The following is a 20544-nucleotide window of genomic DNA, read 5'->3' as shown; positions in this document are numbered from 1 at the left end:
TAAAAACACAATTAAATATGCGTAGTGAGATATACTGTAACAAAATGTTATTGTGTGTTTGAATACAAACACTGAGAGATACTGTAACAAAGATGGTGGAATACAAACAGTGAGAGATACTGTAACAAAGATGGTGGAATACAAACAGTGAGAGATACTGTAACAAAGATGATGGAATACAAACAGTGAGAGCTACTGTAACAGAAGGAAAGCATTTATTGCCAATTCACACAGATACGATCTTCCACACTAAGACAATGAGTTTATGATAAATGGCTAAACAGCACAACGCAACAACGCCATTGGTTGCTTGGAAGCAGGCGAATCTCGATCAGATGTTGCCAGAGCTGTGAATGTCCACCCAAGCACCATCACAAGGCTGTGGAATCGTCACCAACAACATGGATCAACTCGTGACCGTTCACGATCTGGCAGACCTCGTGTGACCACGCCCGCACAAGATCGCAACATCCGGTTACGTCACCTTCGGGATAGGACCACCACTGCGACGTCTACTGCCTCAACCATACCAGGGCTGCGTAGGATTTCCGATCAGACCGTACGCAACCGTCGACGAGATTCTTAGGCTCCATGTGCAACCCATCATGGTGAACGTCAACGACGTTTTTCAACATGACAACGCCCGTCCTCACACAGCCCGACTCACCACTATCTTCTTGAGACACCACAACATCAACGTTCTTCCCTGGCTCTCCAGATCACCAGATTTAAACCCTATCGAACATCTTTGGGACGAGTTGGACCGACGTCTTCGACGGCGACAACCTCAACCGCAGACTCTATCTCAGCTTGCAGCAGCTTTGCAGGGTGAGTGGACAGCCATTCCACAGGATGTGATTCTTCATCTCATCGCTTCCATGGGCAGGAGATGTCAAGCAGTTATTGATGCTCACGGGGGGCATACTCGTTATTGACGTTGAGTGACGTTAAACTTCACCTTGTGAGCGTGGTCTTCTCGCCTTTGCAGACTTTGGATGTTCAGCAGTGAATGTGCAAAGTTTCACACATATCATACAGAACTACCCGGAATAAACTTGTTAACAATTTATCTCATATTTTGCCTTTTGCATTTCTTTTCTTGAAGAGTATATTACAGAGTACACAAGTAGAGCAAAAATCTGTTGTGGCAGTAATACACTTACTGAGATAATCTCTACCAAATCACTAAATAGTTGTTTATGGAAAGTTGCACTAAGAAGTCTTTCTCATCGATAATTGGATACACTAGCAGCTGATGACACCTTACTGGGCCTTACCAAAGATCCAGGCACTGTACTGATATGGATAGACGTAAACATGGTTCTCAGTTGTAATTAAGGAGAACCATATAATTTGGTTGTCTGAAGATTCTGAAGGTCCGTTGCATCCTTCTTGGGTTGATACTTGAGCCTGAAGATGCTAAGCTATAAGACTTTTTAGCTTGGTATGACATTGTGAACAAACAGCTTATTGATAATGCTGCATCCAATCTTACGTTTTATTGCTTCTTTAAAAAGGATACAACTATACGTAATTAACCACTGTGGATATAACCTACAACGAGAACTGGAGTAATTCTTCTATTCTATGTTTATGTTATTGAAATCCTGGAAATCATGTAATTGCATAATAGGAGACATTTTTAATTACAACAAGGCATTTAATGCTCGTAAAGATAACCTATTGGATGGTTTGAAATACTAGAGAAAAGTGGAAAATAAACTACGTTGCTCATCGTTGATGGTCAATGGTTTGATTGTATTGAACACACATTTTCATCTTATTGAAATGTTTTCAAACTACGGAAGCTAAGATGAATGGCTTTGTCGATTAAACCTATTGTTTTTAGTGGATCTCTCACAACACATCGGACACGTGGTTTCAGCAAATAAATAAATATACGACAGAAATAAGAACAAAGTTTTGTTTCTATGCTATGCAGAATTCGTCTTGAGCATATTACTATTAATAATTACATGATCCTGAAAGAACTAAAATTATGTTTCAATATTTAGAGCATATACTGAAGAATGAAATGAATAGTAAAAAGTACTTTTTGACCTTCCAACTGACATAGTGTGTCTCTTACCGACTAAAGATATGTGTAACAAGTTAAGCAAAAAACTACTTTAAAATATTATTGAATATGGGTTTTTCGATGGCTGTAGATACGATGGATTGTTTGTGCTGAGTATCTTAGTTCAAAACTCTAAAGAAACCTACTAACAGTACTCTTTGAGCTGGTTTGGAAAATGATGCAACGATAAAGATTGGCTGCGAGGTTATACTCAGGAGAAACACTGGTGTAACTCTTGAGCTTATAAACGAACAATAGGTACTGTGTATGTCAAGGCGACTGGTATGTGTATTAAAACGTCTATTAAATTAAAATAAAGAACCTTCTTAGGTCATCTTCAGGTCGAAACGTCGTTCTTTACTTTATTTTAATAAAAGTTTTAATACCCATACCAGCCATATTGGGATACATTTTTACTTTAAGTGGGTTTCTCGTCATCATGAATAGGTACTGCATGTTCTGTTAAGTATAGCATAAATCAAGCTAGTGTCGTTGACAGAATAACTAACATTTAGTGATGGTCACGAACACGCACTGGAGCAAATAACCAGTAAATTTTAGGTGGTGGATAAAGTTTTTGTGATCTCACGTCAATTTACAATTGTGAGAACATATATAACAGCAAGGATTAACTGAATACTTTGTTGTTACAGATATTGGAAACACAACATTTACCTATGGTCAAAACTAGGTGGCAATGTCTGGAGTTAACAGTCAGTGTGGTTTTCACTTAATAAACATAGACTCTTGTTCTATAAAGGCACTGGATTGTGCTGTGATGGACTATGTTCAGTGTGGTTTCAGATTTCTCGTAGAACTTTAAGTGCAAGAAAAGTGTAGGGACCAAGCCCAAGCTGACCTGACCAAAACATCACATTACCTCAGCGGTGAAGTACTATGGAAAGTTCTCGAAAAATATGACTGTTCTGGAAGGTTCATCAGAATATCGAGACTTCATGATCACATGACTGCTTCTGTCAAAACATCCGTATAAACGTGAAGCAAGGATGTGTGACTACTCTTCAACATTTACTTGTCAGCAAGCTTCTGTCTCATACCTTCCTCCTGTTGTACAACTTCTTTATCATTATCAGGAGAGGCTTTTTATTCTAAAGGCCAATACTAAAGCTACACCTATCATCCTCAGTGATCTTCAATACTCTGTTGACTGTGTGATGGTCACCCATAATCCTATTGACATGGATGACTGTGTAATAATCACCCATGATCCCATCAACATCCAAACGATGACGGATCTCATTAACTCTGTTTACAAGAAGTTTGAACTCTTCATGAATACGAAAAAGACAAAACCATCTTTCAACCAGAAACTTCGAGACCAAACTTCAATGTTACCAGAAATTTTATCGATGGAGAATTACTGGAATATATTTCCTGAATTTTGTCAAACATCCATCTTTGAATACCACCAATGATAAGGAAGTGAGTATTTTTTTAAAGACTGAGACAACGTATATTTGACAACAAAGATCTGAGAAAGAAAACAAAGTTGGTGGTTTATAATGAGGTGGTCATCTTCTTCTGTATGGCAGAGACACGTGGACATTGCACAGAAGACACATCAAACTTCTTGAGGGATTCCGTTAGAGATGCACCCACCAAATCCTTGAAATCAAATGTTAGGACAGAAACGTCAACACCAGTGTCCGCTAAAGGTTAATTCCACAGGCATCAAAATCACACTTGTTCTCGAGGTAGATAAGTAAAATTGGAAGAATAACCTGAAATCATACCTCAAAAAGTATGCATCAATTTCAACATATAGAAAGAGGTTCTTTGATAAACTGTTGTGTACCAGTATAGTAACCTTCTTTGATAAACTGTTGTGTACCATTATACTAACCTTCTTTGAAAAACTGTTGTGTTCTCTACAAGTGGGTTGTCTCGTCATCACGGATTAAAGGAAATTTAATAAAACTGATAAAAGGAAATTAAAGTAAAACAAAACAAAGCTTAAAGAAATCATAATAGCATAAAACCAATGTTTACATCCAGTCTACAACGTTAATAGAAAAACTACAGTAATACAGGTTGCAAAAGACTTGCTGTAGCATAATTGTAATTATCATAACTCGACAGAATAACGAACGGGTAGTTCAAACAGCAGCATTAGTCACCTGAAGTTGGCCCTTCCAGTTCTGGTTTCGAGTATTTTGACGTTACGGCGATTTTCTAATTTCAAATCGAACTAGATGGACTGTGATTCTTAAAAAGGAATCACATTAAAAAGGCCTAATGCATAAATTAAAAAACTTAAATGGCATTAAAAATATTAATGGCCTTTAAAAGCTAAAAACATTTCCATGGTGGATAGTGTCGCCATCACCGATAACACTGTCTAACGTTATGGACAAACTTTGGGACAGAATATGTTTCAAATGGTGCCGTCGTTGAGAGTCATAACTACGGCAAGAAAGTAAAATTTGACTTATTGTGATCCGAGTGTCACACAGACTACACATTGGTGCATTAGTTCCAGATAAAAAATGAGTTAAAAACTGTAACCAATGCGTAATCTAATTAGAACAACTTTTTCCTTCTGATCCTTAAGGAAGCAAGAGAGCCAAAGTCCAATATAGGGTTTTATTTGGAAAAGCTTGTTTTCACGTTGCTCACTCCAAGTCGACTGCCAGCTGGCATGGAGCCGAGCCTTGAATACAGGATCATAGTCCATGTATGAAACAGACACAGCAGTGATAGTGCCACAGCAAATTGATTTAGCTACAGTGTTGGCAAGCTCATTCCCGCGAATACCAACAAGCCCGATATCCAGAAAAACTGGATAGAAGTAGATGTTAAAGAGAAGTGGGCCAGGCGGTTTTGAATATCAGCGAGAACGGTGTGTGAACTAACATGAAGCGATTCCAGGATCAGTAGAGAACTAAGCGAGTCAGTATAAATAGTGCAGTTTGAGTACTGCTTAGCTTCTGTGTGATCCAGGGCAAGAGAAAGGGCGCACAGTTCAGCAGTGAACAAAGAAGCTGTAGAGGGGATTTTGCACGCAACCACCAAACCACAATAAACCATGGCAGAGCCCACACAGTCACCTGATTTCGAACCATCTGTATAAATAGGAATGGAAGGATGGTTCAAAAGATGTTCAGCAAATAACAGACAGTATTTCCAATCGGGAATGTCTGCTTTTCTCAGATGACGTAAAGATAGGTCACATTTGGGGACTGTAAGAAGCCATGGTGGGATGGGTTGACCAGTAGATTCTGCAATGTTGTCCAAGGACAGACCCAATTCTTCCAACTGCATCTGGATAGGAAGGCCAAAAGGAGCAATGGCAAATTGTCTGTTCTGAAAAAGTAAGGCCCACTGAGAAAGGAAAACACAACCCCAGGTAGGATGTTTTGATAAGGAATGAAGTTTCGAAGCATACAGTAAAGACAGTTAAAAACGGTGGAGGTGCAAAGAAGATTCATCAGACTCTAGGTATGAGCTCTGAACTGGGGAAGTGCAGAAAGCCCCAGTGCAGAGCCAAAGTCTTTTATGATGAATGGGGTCCAGCATCTTTAAGGCCGAGGTTCTGGCAGAGCTATAGACCAGTGATCTATAGTCGAGTATCAATCAAATAAGAGCACGATATATCTTTAGCATAGAATATCGATCCACTCCAAGTGGTGGAAGAGAGGACACAAATGATGTTCAGTACTCTTGTACATTTGACCCATAGCTGCTTGATGTGTGGTATAAAGGTCAGCTTATGGTCAAAGATAAGCCCCAGGAACTTTGTCTTAGGGACCACAACTTCACTGATACAGAGTTCAAGATCAGGGTGAATACCCCTTTGGCAGCAAAAGTGCATGCAAATGGTTTTAGAGAGAGAGAAAAGTTAAAGCCATTTGCTGTGGTCCACTTCAGTAAACGACTGAGGCAGTCTATAGCTACTGTTCAATATACCTCGTGTTCGATGACTGACATGAGATGGGAAAGTGGTCAATATAGAGTCTGTTTGCAACAGTGAGAGGGAGTTGTTTTGTGATGGCATTAATCTTTACACTGGAAAGTGTGACATTCAAAACACAGCCCTGAGGAACTCCAAGTTCCTGTAGAAAAGAACGTGAAAGTGTCGAACCCACACGAACTTGGAATCTTATTGTCATTAATTTTTTAAATAAAAATGGGCAAATGGCCATGCAACCCATATATATGGAGGTCTCGCAAAATGTTATACCTCCATAAGTCTTCTCAATGTCAAATAATACTGATACAAAATGTTGTCGTTTGAGATAGGCTTCTCTGATTAATGTTTCAAGACAAATAAGGTGGTCCATGGTGGAGCACTGTCATCTGAACCCACACTGGGTGGGTGAGAGGAGGTTGTTTGATTTGAGGAACCAAACAAGATGAGCATTAACCATTATACTAACCTTCATATTTGATAACTGCTGTGTACCATTACACAGTTCTTCTACTATGATAAAGTGTTATGTATCATTATACTAACCATTCTCTCTAAGGTCTTACAGAGATGGCTCATTAAAAGCAACTGAATGGTAGTTCAAAGGAATCTTGGGATCCGTCCCAGGCTTAAAGGCAGGACAATGGTCTGGTGCCAGGCAGCAGGAAAAACATTCTCCTGCTAGATCTGGTTAAAACAATAAAAAAAATAGCAACAAAAGCAGGACACAGGTGGCACAGTAATTTCTACTGTACATCATCAGGTCCAACCAATTTACTGCCTGACCAATGAAGGGCCAGTTTGAGTTCCACCAGTGTAAAGGGATAATTATATTCATAGCGACAATCAGCACGAAAGGAAAGAGATGATCACTCTGCACGAGTCTTGATACCTAAGAAGGTGGAGGAAGTAGAAGTTCCAGACACACAGCAAAAGCCTTCACCTAGAGTATCGGCGCTCCTCCGGGTATCAGCTACTTTCTGGCCATCAGAGAGCAAGATTGAAGGGTGGGCAGAATTATATTGTCCATTCAAATCTTGTCCCATATGACTTTTGAGCTGGTGGTAGAAGATATGCTGGTTGTGAACTTAATCCAAGACGTCTGGCTATGACGTCTTACTCACAGAGCAAGTGCCTGCTGGAAAGTGATACAATGTGAGAGTGCTATAGCTACGAAAATTATCCCAGGTCCGTTTTTGAGCCTTCCATGCCATGTGGCAGGCACGATTTCACCACAGACAAATATATCGTGGAAAATGTGTCAAGGTTTTAGGAATACACTGAGCAGCTGCCTGTATAATACAGTCAGTTACTGCTGCCACATAGTCGACTGATGGGTTACATACGATGGCAGGATCAAGTTCTGAGAGAGCAGTGAAAGAGGACCAGTTTTTTTTCATCCAGCTTCAACTAGGGCATGTTGGTCAGGTGGCATTAACTGAAAGGTGACTGTATCGGCAGGTTTCAGAAATGTTCCCTGTGAGGAAAGACGTACAGGACGGTAGGAAACAATCAATGTTTTGATATCATCCAGATTAGAACATAAACCTTGATAGTTCCATTGTATCAATGGCCATTTTTACTTGTGTAGGCGAGTTGGGCAGAGAACCCTTCTGTTTACGACCATGTCTTTTTTCTTTACTGTCTTTGTTCGAGGGAGGTTTATTGAGCTCCATGGTCCTGCCCTGGGTCGATTGGGCAGGTCTTTGCTGTTGGAAGAAGATAGATTCCAGTGAACGAATGATCCTTTTGCATCTTGGAGTGGGAGAAGATATATCCGAGGAAATTCCTGTACTTGGAACCAAAGAAAGTGGATTTTGGGGTTTGTTGGAATGTATGTAAGGAACAGAGATGGGTGTTGAAGTTGATTCATCAACTTTTTTAACCATGAAGGTCAAAAGACTTTTCATTTGTTTTGAGAACGATTCTTTTGGAGGTACAGAGAGATCCGTCTGTACTTCCACTGTTGTAGTGGAATGAAGTGCAGCAGCATACGTTTGAGATGAAGTGGTGGACAGCAATTTTTGAGCCTCAGTATAAGTAATGTTATGAATCGTTTTCAAATGTTGCACCTCTTCTTCTTCCAACCATTAAGGGCAAGAATGAAAGTAGGAACGGTGAGAGCCATAGCAATTGATGCAATAAGGGTCCATTTCATACTCATAGGTATCATGGTCCTTGCCACTGAATTGAGCACACGTCAAGGAACCACAACATGACGTCTTTGAGTGACCGAACTGCTGACACTGGAAACATCTTAGAGGGTTTGGAATGTATGGTCGTACCCTATAATTAAGATAACCTGCCTTGATGGCAGGTGGATGTGGTGATGTAAATGTTAGAATGAGTATATTGGTCGGCATCATAATTCCATTTTTGCAAGTGGAGATACGCTTCACTGCAGAAACTCCATGGGTGGAGAAACCAGCAAGAATCTCCAATTCTGGGATGTTATTCAAATACCTCTCGACAATAACTCCTCGTGATGAATTCAAAGGAGCATGAGGTATAACCTCAATAGGTATATCCCCAATTGCCTTTGAATTCAAGAGTTCACTGTGTTGAGATGTGGACGTTTCAACTAATATGTCACCAGAATGAAGCTTTTTTACTGACTTCGGAGAGCCAGCAACTCCCTTCTGAATGAAAAAGGGAGACATTTGCCCTAAAGGATTGTCTGAACGAGAACGTAAAATAAGAAAATGAGGTACAACAGGTGTTAAAGATGTTGAAGATTGCTCCTCAAAATCTTCAAGACATGGTATTATATATATGAACCATTTATCACTATTTTATTTATGTTTTAATTTGGAGAATCCATAATAAAAAAAGGAATATTTCGATAACCACTGATCCCACCCACCATGGAGCCCTATGAGGGGATGCACTACAATGCCAAAAAGACATTACAGCAATGCCAGGGTTTCATGAGCACTATACCCAAACACCAGCATCAGATAAAACGTCCAAAACACCTGTTGAGAACATCCAACATTGGTACCTGGTTGACCCTAGCACAGGTGGACCAGCCGTCTGATCATAGGGGTGCCATCCCAAGGCTGCCCATCTACAGGAAATCAAGGCCAAAGTGGTGTGTTAGGGTTGAACCCCTAAACCACCAGGATCTCTCCTGCCCTTCACGGATTACCATGCACGGCAAATACATGGGTGGATGTTTAGATCCCAGAGGAGGTAAACTGAAAGAACAGAACCTTCCTTGGGAGGCCCCCCTTGTCACGTACAGGAATCCACACCGAAGGGAGAAACCTGATAAGACTGATGTAGTGTGTATTCCAAATGCTCCGTAAGAGAATAAAACATTCCCGTGGCTTTCAAAATTCTTGGTGTTTATACATACATAATAATTTAAGATTTATTTATCATAAGATCCCTATCTAGACTTCCTCTTTGCTATCATCCCAATTCACAAGTGGTTTTGTTTTCTCTCGTTATACCTGAAACAATGAAGTGACAGTAATACAATATGTATCCACTCTATTGTCAGAAGACTAGAAACGTACACAAGAACTGAAGGTTTCAAGGTAAAATTAACAGATGAAGGTTCAATATCTTCTAATCAAATATTTTTTGTACTTAGAAATCAAATCAACCCAGTCATCTGAATCATTAAACATACCTGTTTCATGTAAATATTAGAATGCATTGTTTTACCAGTACTGCTGTTTGAGCCATAAACCTTCACTACCTAAGATATATTTCTGTTACAAACCATACAGTTGTTCCTAAAACTTAAGTATTTTTTCAAACTAAAAAGTATCTGGAGGTGTTTAGGGTTCAACTTATATAACCTGTTAAAAATATATAATACAATCTATCCCTCTTTGTATTAGGAAGTCAAGAGTAATTAAAAAAATAAAAAAATATTAACTTCATCAGGACCAAAACTAATGAAAATTGTTTTTTGTTATAAAGACCTGTACAGCCAAAATTTAATCAATAGTTTCAACCTATTGACGACATTTGTATATTACAACTTAGTTTCACTTGACAATGTTTGTATATTAGAACAAAGTTTCACTTGACCATATTTGTATATCAGAACTAAATTTTATTGACCATATTTGTAGCTGGACTAGTTTGACATTATTTCACATGTGCTTAATTCCTTCAACATGAATAAACAACTTGCACTCCATTATCAGTCTCATAGGTTATACAACTGTTGTTAATGTTTCATTAATGCTGAGAAATATGGTTCACAAACAAAAGTAACATTCAAAAAACAAATCTTTATTATTCATACTAGATATACTTGAATTGCCATAAGATAAACATTTTCTAATGGAACTTTCTACAAGCTAAGTACTGTATCAATCCAATAACTTTCTCTTGTCCACCTATACGATATAATTAGGTTAATGGTGTTTCTGAGCTTCCAACTCTGCAATTTCTTTTTCCTCCTCAGGATCATGGGGCCAAAAAGTTGGTCGATTTAAAGGATCCACTGCAATGTCTGGAAAATAATCTCGGAAGTCTTCCATTGTCATCTGGTCAAATGGTATGAGTTTCTTAAACCATGCAAGCTAGAAAACAAATATACTGAGTGGTATAAAACAAAAAGGAAGTTCCAACTGACACACACACAGATGGATGTTCCAACTGACATTTGTACCAACACAGACATATACATCTTCTGTGGTGCACGTGATATTGATTGTCGTGAAGATGTAAGAGTCTGGTTTAATGTAGTAATTCTGTGCTAACTTAAATTTTTAGTAGTAAAACAATATTTCTAAATTCATGTAAATAGGATGTAAATTGGATATCCTAGGACTAACTGCAAAACTATATTATTAAAGATGTTTCTTGAGCATATTGTTAGATAATTTGAAATTGATGACTTGACATCTATATTCTATGGTTTGCTATACGTGTCTTATAGGTTTGTAAAGCAAACTTTTATTCAGTACAGTAGTAAATCTTCAGCGTTTAACATACTAGTATCCGTTGTACAACTTTCATTGTGTCCAGTAATATTTCTCCAGATTTTAACATAGTAGTATCCACTGTACAACTTTCATTGTGTCCAGTAATACGTCTTCAGCGTTTAACATACTAGTATCCACTGTACAATTTTCATTGTGTCCAGTAATATGTCTTCAGTGTTTAACATACTAGTATCCAGTATACAACTTTCACAGTGTCTAATAATGTCTTCAGTTTTTAAAATACTAGTATCCAGTGTACAACTTTCATTGTGTCCAGTAATACGTCTTCAGTGTTTAACATACTAGTATCCAGTATACAACTTTCAGTGTCTAATAATGTCTTCAGTTTTTAAAATACTAGTATCCAGTGTACAACTTTCAAAGTGTCCAGTAATAATTATTCAGTGTTATATAGAGAAGTAGTGGCAGGACACAGCCCTGTGGTACTCCTGTTGGATATTGTTAACAAAGATTATATAGAGAAGTAGTGGCAGGACACAGTCCCTTGATGAATTACCTACAAAATGTATTAGTTGTGATTTTACCTGTAAACAGCTGCAAAAACCAGAATATTTAAAAGTTCTTTGGATTACATGCTATCATGGGGTCTTTGGAAATGTGTGTTGATATGATAGTGTTTTATCATTTGTATCGTTTGCCAGGAAGCTAGATCTGTTTACATGTATGTTGTTTTCAACATCACGATGAACATATAGATATTCTAGTGTTTGTTTAGGATAAAAATGAAATTATATACTGACAAAATTCGAATTTGAAAGTTTAATCACAATACACACTCACAAATTGACAAAATGATCTGCTAAAGAAAGTAGCCAGTAAGTTTACACACTAAACTGTTGATAGAATGATACTTTAAGGTAAATACATTAAGTCATAATATATGTTGTTACCACTAGATCAATACACATACCTATTTGTTATATTCATCTAAATGCTAAAGATACCTCTTATATTCCTCTAATTGTTAAACATACCTGATTGTTACATTCCTCTAATTGTTAAACATACCTGATTGTTATATTCCTCTAAGTATTAAACATACCTGATTATTATATTCCTCTATTCTGTTACTGGATTCTTTTTTGAACACTTCAGCCTCCTTTTGCTATATATAAAAAAAAATATTTCAGTTATATATACATCATTACAAACATATCAAACTTTGTACATAAAACAATAATGGGATAAATGTGTAGGAATAAACACAATAAATACTTTGTCTACAGGATTCACATAATTAACCCTCTCCATCCTAAACTAACTTTACCTTTTATCATTCATTTTAGCAAGAATAGAACCTCAAACTGCTCTGTTCACAGTACACCTGCTCTATGTTCTGTCACCTCAAACTGGTCCGTTCACAGTACACCTGCTCTATGTTCTATCACCTCAAACTAGTCCAGTCACAATATACCTGCTGTATGTTCTGTAATCATAAACTGGTCCACTCACAGTATACCTGCTGTATGTTCTGTAATCACAAACTGGTCCACTCACAGTATACCTGCTGTATGTTCTGTAATCACAAACTGGTCCACTCACAGTATACCTGCTGTATGTTCTGTAATCACAAACTAGTCCAGTCACAGTATACCTGCTGTATGTTCTGTAATCACAAACTAGTCCAGTCACAGTATACCTGCTGTATGTTCTGTAATCACAAACTAGTCCAGTCACAGTATACCTGCTGTATGTTCTGTAATCACAAACTGGTCCACTCACAGTATACCTGCTGTATGTTCTGTAATCACAAACTGTATATTTATAAAGTTGAAAACTGTCATATTTAATGTAATATACAATGCAAGTACTGATAGTTATATTATAAAAGGTAGGTCAAATAGCTATTTCCTTGGTTAATGTCTATTACATTACAGCCAATAGTTTTATCTTATGACAGACATTCCTTTTTGATGGATTATTCAATAGTGAAAGATGTCTGACAAAAGAAGTCTGATAAAGACATACTTGCTTAACAAGTGTGTAGAGTATTACACTCCTTGTTCTCACTAACTGCCTTGCAGAATATGACAAGAGATCAGTTTAGGTATTAGATGACCAAACCTATTATATGCAAATAGTGTTCTACAAACATAAAGGGCTTAACATAGATAAAGTACTGGTGTTATGTACTGTAAATTATACTCTATTGCTTTTACTTAATTTAAACTAATTCACAAAACAATAAAACATCAGAATGAAAACAATATAATCAACAAGACAACATAAAGTGTTTGTGTTCTTCTAAGAAAATATAGTTTAACTATATACCTAGTATCCTGAGTAAAATACAGTTACCATAATTTTTACTTACTGCCTCTTTCTCTTGAGCATCAATCTGTGGAGTGACTTTTTCTGATGGGTAAGGTACCTTCAGAGCTTTATACTAAATAAAACAATGTGCTTATAAGGCATTTGCACATGTTTACACAGAAAACTTTTACAAAACAAGGAAAAGAAATAGTGAAACATTGCTATGATTTTCATATAACCAAACCCTAATGGGAAAACATTACATTTTTTTCTGCAGTGTAGTCACAGACTTCTAAACTGGCCATTTAGTTTTTGTTCAGTTGCCATAAAAACCAGTCAGTAGAATTGTTCCCAACATTTCACAAACTCCACCAATATTTTTTTTTATCTAAATAACTCAAGTACAGTACCTTATGAACCACAGATTCCAAGTTCATGTACATTCTAAGATTATTAGAGAGGTGGGTGTTCATAGGTAAATCTATGTGACATTTGTACCCAAGAACAAAAGAAGAGCTCATTCACAACTTGTATCTCAGAATGGCCACTATGGGTATTAACACTTTTACTAATAAAGCAGAGAACAATGTTTCAACCTTCCTAGGCCATCTTCAGGTTAGCAAAGATAGTTTTAAGATTATTTTTATATATACCACAGGGTCTTTAAAATCTTTGTACTGAGACAATTTTTGCACTTTTCTGGATCCAACAAAAAACTTTGCATTGACAGAAAACAATTGAAACTTGCTAAGTTAACTTTGGTTTTGAAAAGGAGAAAATTTCCTGAAGATGACCTAGGAAGCTCGAAACATTGTTCTCTGCTTTATTAGTAAAAGTATTAATACCCATACCAGCCATTCTGAAATACATTTTTAATTCAAGTGGGTTTCTTATCATCAAGAATTGAATCAACTTTTTGTGACAAGTGTAAGACTATTCACAACTTGATGTGACAAGTGTTAAGTCTTTCACAACTGGATACAATGTCATTAATAATATACCAAACACAGAAGAGGCAAATGGCTTATTACAACTGACTCCAGCATTTCAAAAGTTGGAGACAGATTTTCAGGTTAACAACTGTTTAGGCTCTACCTTACAATAAACCAGATAACCCTGAATCTCAGCATAATGAAATATGTATAATTTTTTATATGATACATCATTTAAAATAAACTCTTTGGATGTTTTCCAATCTATGCAACTGGAAGTTGTTTATATATCCAACAGTCTCTTGATTTCACAAGAAGTATTTCAAATGGTAAAGTATAATGTTCCACTTGTTTTACCTCCACCACAATAACAACTGAATCATGATAAATTTATTCTCAGAAACTGAGACTCTGACAACAGCATACTTTTTCTATCAAGTTAAACAGATTTTAAACAAAAAACAAGATTACATAACACTAATTACATAACTTTCATTGTTTTCATGAAAGTTCAACATTTAGATGTTATACAATGTTGAGATATTTAACATTAAAAAAAGACAATTTATGCAATAAACTCTACTGTACATTTGATTATATCACAATAAAACTGAAGAGTTTTCTTACAGCCTTTTCAAATTCACCAACAATGGCAGGCATAGCCACACGAGCCCGATAGAAGGAAAAGTCTATTGCTGGAGGATTTTCAGGGTAACTCCATACTCTGTGGAAACAAAACTAAGTGAGGAAGAAAGTTTCTGACATCCAAACTACTTTTAAAACTTTTACATAACACAGGAACATTACTCTTACATGTACATTTCAGATGGTGTCTCAGCTGTTCTCACAGAATACATTCTGATAAGTTATTTATCTAAATGATAAGTTCATGTTCATGAAATATTTACATATACATCCACTTTACTCCTTGATAGTTTACCCAAGAAATTTATTATTTTCTCCATATAACAAATGTAAACAGAGAGCCAAAACTTTTCCAACAATCATTAACACCTACAACTTTAAAGTTATATCAAGTTATCTTAAAGCCCAGTAATAAAGTTTATTGTCATGGTAGGATTTTAGTCAGAAATTCAACTGGTCTTTTTTTTTCAGTTTTTGAATGCATTTATATACTAATTAAAACCCTAAATAAAACAAGTTCAATACTATAAACATCCAAATATTCTACAAGATGGACCCTTTTTTTTAATCAGGGCAACACCTATCATAAGGATTGAGATAAACATCTATCCAAACTCTGGCACTTGTCCACATCTCTGCTGACCTAACAGAAATGAAAGACTTGTAGAAGTGATTCCTAATCTCTTTTAAAATGATCATTTATCTAGTCCTACTGTTTTATATACTTTTATTTCACCAGTCTTTCTAGTTATAAATGAAAGCCTTGCCAACAGCATCTGTACACAAATCTTTCAACAAAAACTTTGCCATCAACACAATCCATGTTTTAACAATATCCCCTAGCTGTTTGCACAAACTCTAATTTCTCCCACTTTTTTAAAACCAAATCCCTAACTCTTCTGCAAGTATTACAACATATCTGTGAACTGAAACAAACAGTACTTATTTCTCCTTTCAAGTGCTTAGTAAGCCAATTAGGTTTTATTCCTTCCATTAAACTTTTTCTCCTTTTATGAACATATCTTGGATAAACAAAATTCAAAAATAATCAAATATTTGCTATCACTTTTAAATAATTAGTATAATTTGTCAATGAAGAGACTCAACAACTTGGTACTGAAACCAAATCTTAAATGTTCATAAAAGTTATAAACCAATACAAAGGAACACCTTTATATCTATATTGATAAATATAATCCAACATCTAAGCACATCCTCTACATTCCTACACACAATTACACAACTGCCTTCAAACATGTGGTCAGCTAATGGTCAGTAACCCTTTCTTTCTTTGTGAACCTGACGATGACCAAAGAAGATCAAAAAGTTGTTCGCTCCTCTATTAGTGCCTTCTCTGCCTATATCAGCTGTTTTTAAATATATAATTTTTCTCTACAAGTGGGTTTTCTCATCATCATGGATTAAAGTTATTACTTGACTGTACGAAGTCCTAATACGTGATGTAGAGTTTGCCCTCCATAATTACTGTATCAGTGATCTTCCTAGAAACAGCAAAGATCTCATTACACAATTTTTCACACACATTGTCCAACTGCTGAAACATGAACCAGATGATGCCTGGGTGTGGGGAATTTTTAGTTTTACAAGATAAATAACTGAAACATTACTAGGCATGTAAAGGATATAGAATCTAATAATATAGAAATGCGATTGATATGGTTAGAAATTGTGGATTTAATTGTAAAGAGCAGGTTGTTTTGAATTACTTATGTTATCCAAAATGGAGTGATGGAGTACACACAACAAGTGACACAGTAAAGGGTGCTAACAGTAATATTTTCTTTTTAGTGCACATACAGAAACTAATGATGCAAAGAAGGATTGACTAGATGAGTTATTTCTTAACTACAAAGAATTAATAAAGAGAAAGAAATGGTTCATAATTTTATTCCATTAGTTATTTCCAAGGCTTAACTATGTGGACAAAGTAATAAGTAAGTCAGTACGACTTGCTGCCAGGCCAGGTTTTCAGGTTGCATTTATGGGATCAGTTCATAAGACAGCACTTTTGAAATAGATAGTTTATACATGGATAGGGAAAAAGCTGGCTTGTTTAGAAGTATGACAGCTTCAAAACTAGAACTACATACTAGTGGCAGACAAAATACTGATGAAAAATATGATATAGAGAAAAAGATAGAACAGGAATGAAGTAAAGTGTTTTAATGGTAACTTACTATTGTAATACTAGAAGTACAGGATATAAAACAGATGGTTTTAGAATACTGGCCAGAACAGATGTAATGTGAATAAGTAACATCCAGTTAAATTTGGGCAATTGTGATGTTTGATGCCAAGAACTTCACTGAAATAGAGGTTTGTAGATTATTTAATAGAGTATTAAAGATAGGAAGGAATGTCTTTATATGTAACATGCGAGTTACATACTCTTCACCAGACTGATAGCAACAAGGTGGAATTGTGGAGTTTCTCTTGGTGGTTGTAAAATGTATTTTTTGTTGGAATTTTTTACAAACAACTAGATGAAACTATGAAGTAAAGAGCTCAGTTATTTATGGAATTATTACAAGTGATTCATGGATGTTAAGTTATGAGAAAAGACAAGGTTTGAGAACCTATTAACCTATTCAAGACTTTTTACTTTCAGCATAGAAATGGCCTATTGGGTAGAGGTTGGTAAACGTCTGTGTGAAAGGTTCGATTGTCCAATCAGGTCTGATGTTTTACTGTATGCGGAGATCAGTGATAATGAAATTTTGATCACATACTCATTGCAATGGTAGAGAAATGAAGAATTATAGAAAACTAGTAATGGCTGTCAGTTAAGATAGTTATAACCTCAACAATGTACATCACTGTATCAGAATTCTCCAGACTTCTACCTGCATCCTACAAAGCAAATTGGTGTGCTTCTTTATTTTGGGTATTTCCTGGTTTCTTCTCATTGGATGTAGTCTCATAAAATCATGAGAAAGCTGATATTTTTCTTTCTGTAAGTTCCCTTCTCATGATTCATTTTCTTTCTGAAAGTTCTAAACATTCTCCATGATAAATCATTTTTGCATTTGAGAGTTTTTGACATTGCAATTTTCTTTTTTTTATCACTATACTTATGTTGAAATAAAAAATACTTGTGTAATTTACAAAGATGGAGTTACTGGAGAATCCCTGCTAATTTGTATGTAATGAACTTTGTACAAAAGACTTGTGGTCCCTTTGGTTCCAGAACAATTGAATTCATAGTGTATGTATGCTTGGATTCTCTAACAGACAGTCACTTTATTCTGAAATAACACAATGATTCTTCACTAGGAGAACTCACTTCGAAGTTCTGCAGTAAACTCACTTTACCAAGATTTCAGAAGAATTTTTTAAAAGAATGTCACTGATGATAATAAATGTGCAAAATTAAGGTACATTAAACAAAAAGGAAAAAGGTACCATTTTTCCATTACAGAAGTGATTTAGGAAACTGTTATAAGGTTCTATTACTTTTTTAATTCTAGTTGAGGTCTGTTTTATAACATCTTTCAGTTTGATGTAATATAAAGCCAATACAGACTATGTTAGGATCCTTGTCTTTTTCATTTACATCAGAGACATTGATAAAGAAATGGTCAATACATTTTTAACATCAACAAAAGTAAAGTTGTTAGTATGCTGCTGCTTTACTAAAGGATTTGAATCATTTTGCAAATGATGAACATAATTTGGTTTAGAATAACAGTTTCAAAGAAATGGATCTTGGTGTTCTGGCTGAGCAGTCTCTAAAACCATTCAATCAATGTTATGTTGTTTGTGGCAGGGCAAATAAATGTTTAAGTTGTATCTACAGTGGTACTGAAAACAAATCTAAATAGGTTATAATTTGATATCTCACTGAATATGTCAAATTTAGAATACTGTATTTTTTCTTGGATGCCTTATCTTAAAAAGGACAATGACTTGTTAAGAAGAGTTCAGAAGAGGGTTACTTGCATGTCACAGATGGAAAAATCACAAAGCATAAGTTAGGATCTCTGAAACTATTTTCTCTCGAAACAAAAAGTTTGAGAGAATCTAACAGATGTTTAAGACAGTTAATGCCTTGGTTTAGGCATCATCTTTTATATTTACTAATGATACTGGTGAAACTAGAAGACAAATATACAAATTGTGGCAACACAAAGTCATCTTCAGCTAAGAAAGTTTTATTCTTCAAACTCTGTAACATAGTGGTTGGTCTTTGGAATAGTTAGCCTTCAAATGTACTAGATGAAGTCAATACAAGAGTAAGAGAAGGCTTGATAAATACTAAAAACAACTACCAATTAAAAAAACTTCCTACCCTGTCAGTTATAACTGACAGAACTTAACCATCTTAACCAACAGTTTTTCTGCCAAATGTATAGAGTACGATTCAGTGTATTGTGTGACACTTAGCTCCTACACTACCAGTCACACAAACTTCTAGATGGTGAATGAATCGTTTTGGTCCCAAGCTTAGCAAAAGGGTAAAATGTTCCATCACACCCCTTGGGGTAACCCAAGGTTTTAAAAAAACAACCTGTTTTGAACTTTTGAAATCTTCAAAATTTAAAAAATACAAAACAGTATCAGATGCAAGGTTTGTGAAAATGTTCAACTTTTCAGTCAACATCCTAGGAATCCAAGCATTTTACAAACACTTCTATGGGATTTCGCTGAAAGCAGACCCCAAATCTAACACTGATTTACGTTAGAGCATGTAAATAAGTAGGCATGATAACTACCATTGGTCATTTGGTTAAATACATTAAACTTGCATTATACAAGTTACAGTGGAAATTATCATTAAACTGAAAAAGTACTAAATAGTAATTGAAGCATTATGATTGTATTATAATAGTCCTGTAAATGTGGCCACAGGAGTTCGCTTTAGTAAAATATTAGTAGTAGGTAACAGTTTATTCTTTAAAGTCATAACTGATTGGATTAACTTATTCAGAAATGTGTTTCTATACATCGAAAAAAAAATTATAGTACATGTCTGAAGTAATATTTAAATTTTACGTTGCTACCGGTATCCAATTTGTGCACAAACTTATTGGTTCAGCTCATTCCGGATACTAGTTAATACTAATATTATTTTTATTATTAATAGTAATAATGCAATATTAATAGGATTAGTTTTTGCTCATTACTGTACAGCTGATAGTGAAAAACAGAATATGAGTCAAAGCTTCTTACTTCCTTACATATCCATCTGATTTAGACTTAAAGGCTTGATACATCGTTCTTTGAGTTTCTGGAACACGTTCCGAAAAAGCCACCCAGTCGATTGCAGACTTAGATATTCTTCGTGCAGCCATTTTCACCTTCTTAACTTGACCGAGATCAAGCACCTACCTACAATTAGTAGTTTAGATAATTTACCATAGAATTGTAGATGTCGCTTCAGACCAAGTTGTTGCAATAATTCAAATACAAATTAAAATGTTATCTACGGATAAAACAAGTAATTTCTTTTCAAATACTATACTTCGGTAGTTTTACTAAGCATCGTCAGGTGGTGTGCTGAGTGTGTGTCTTTTCTCATAAGTAAGCCTCCTAGGGTAATCCGATGTGTTCACACAGGGGAATCTCACCCCTGAATTTAGAGTTGTAAGTATGTATACATTCTGTTGTGATATCGGGAAACAATTAGTTTTGTTCACATCAGGAAATCTATCTGTGGATTTTAGCTTTGAGGGCTCGTCAGGTGAATACATCTGAATGTAGAAGAATAATAAAAAAAAT

At 35.8% G+C, this 20544-nt stretch overlaps 1 protein-coding gene across 1 annotated transcript; it reads right to left on the bottom strand.

Annotated features, from left to right (window-relative positions):
- Window positions 1-10235: 10235 nt before the first annotated feature.
- Window positions 10236-20544, bottom strand: LOC143237018 (ATP synthase subunit d, mitochondrial-like). The gene is made up of 5 exons (XM_076475811.1): window positions 19996-20544; window positions 14788-14884; window positions 13290-13361; window positions 12018-12080; window positions 10236-10549 (listed from the first exon to the last, which is right to left on the bottom strand). The coding sequence occupies exons 1-5, from the start codon at window positions 20115-20117 to the stop codon at window positions 10382-10384; spliced, it is 522 nt and encodes a 173-aa protein (XP_076331926.1). The 5' UTR covers window positions 20118-20544; the 3' UTR covers window positions 10236-10381.

The sequence above is a fragment of the Tachypleus tridentatus genome, chromosome 13, assembly GCF_004210375.1.
Source record: "Tachypleus tridentatus isolate NWPU-2018 chromosome 13, ASM421037v1, whole genome shotgun sequence".
Taxonomy (NCBI): domain Eukaryota; kingdom Metazoa; phylum Arthropoda; class Merostomata; order Xiphosura; family Limulidae; genus Tachypleus; species Tachypleus tridentatus.
Note: the sequence above shows the minus strand (reverse complement) of the source record. Positions and strands in the feature narration are given on the sequence as shown.

What these genes read in the sequence shown, in the direction of transcription:
- LOC143237018 (XM_076475811.1), bottom strand. Translation starts at nt 20,117, where the DNA reads ATGGCTGCACGAAGAATATCTAAGTCTGCAATCGACTGGGTGGCTTTT. An exon ending in TTGGTGAATTTGAAAAGGCT is followed by an intron (nt 13,362 to 14,787) that starts GTAAGAAAACTC and finishes TGTTTTATTTAG; the next exon opens with TATAAAGCTCTGAAGGTACC. An exon ending in ATGCTCAAGAGAAAGAGGCA is followed by an intron (nt 12,081 to 13,289) that starts GTAAGTAAAAAT and finishes TTTTATATATAG; the next exon opens with CAAAAGGAGGCTGAAGTGTT.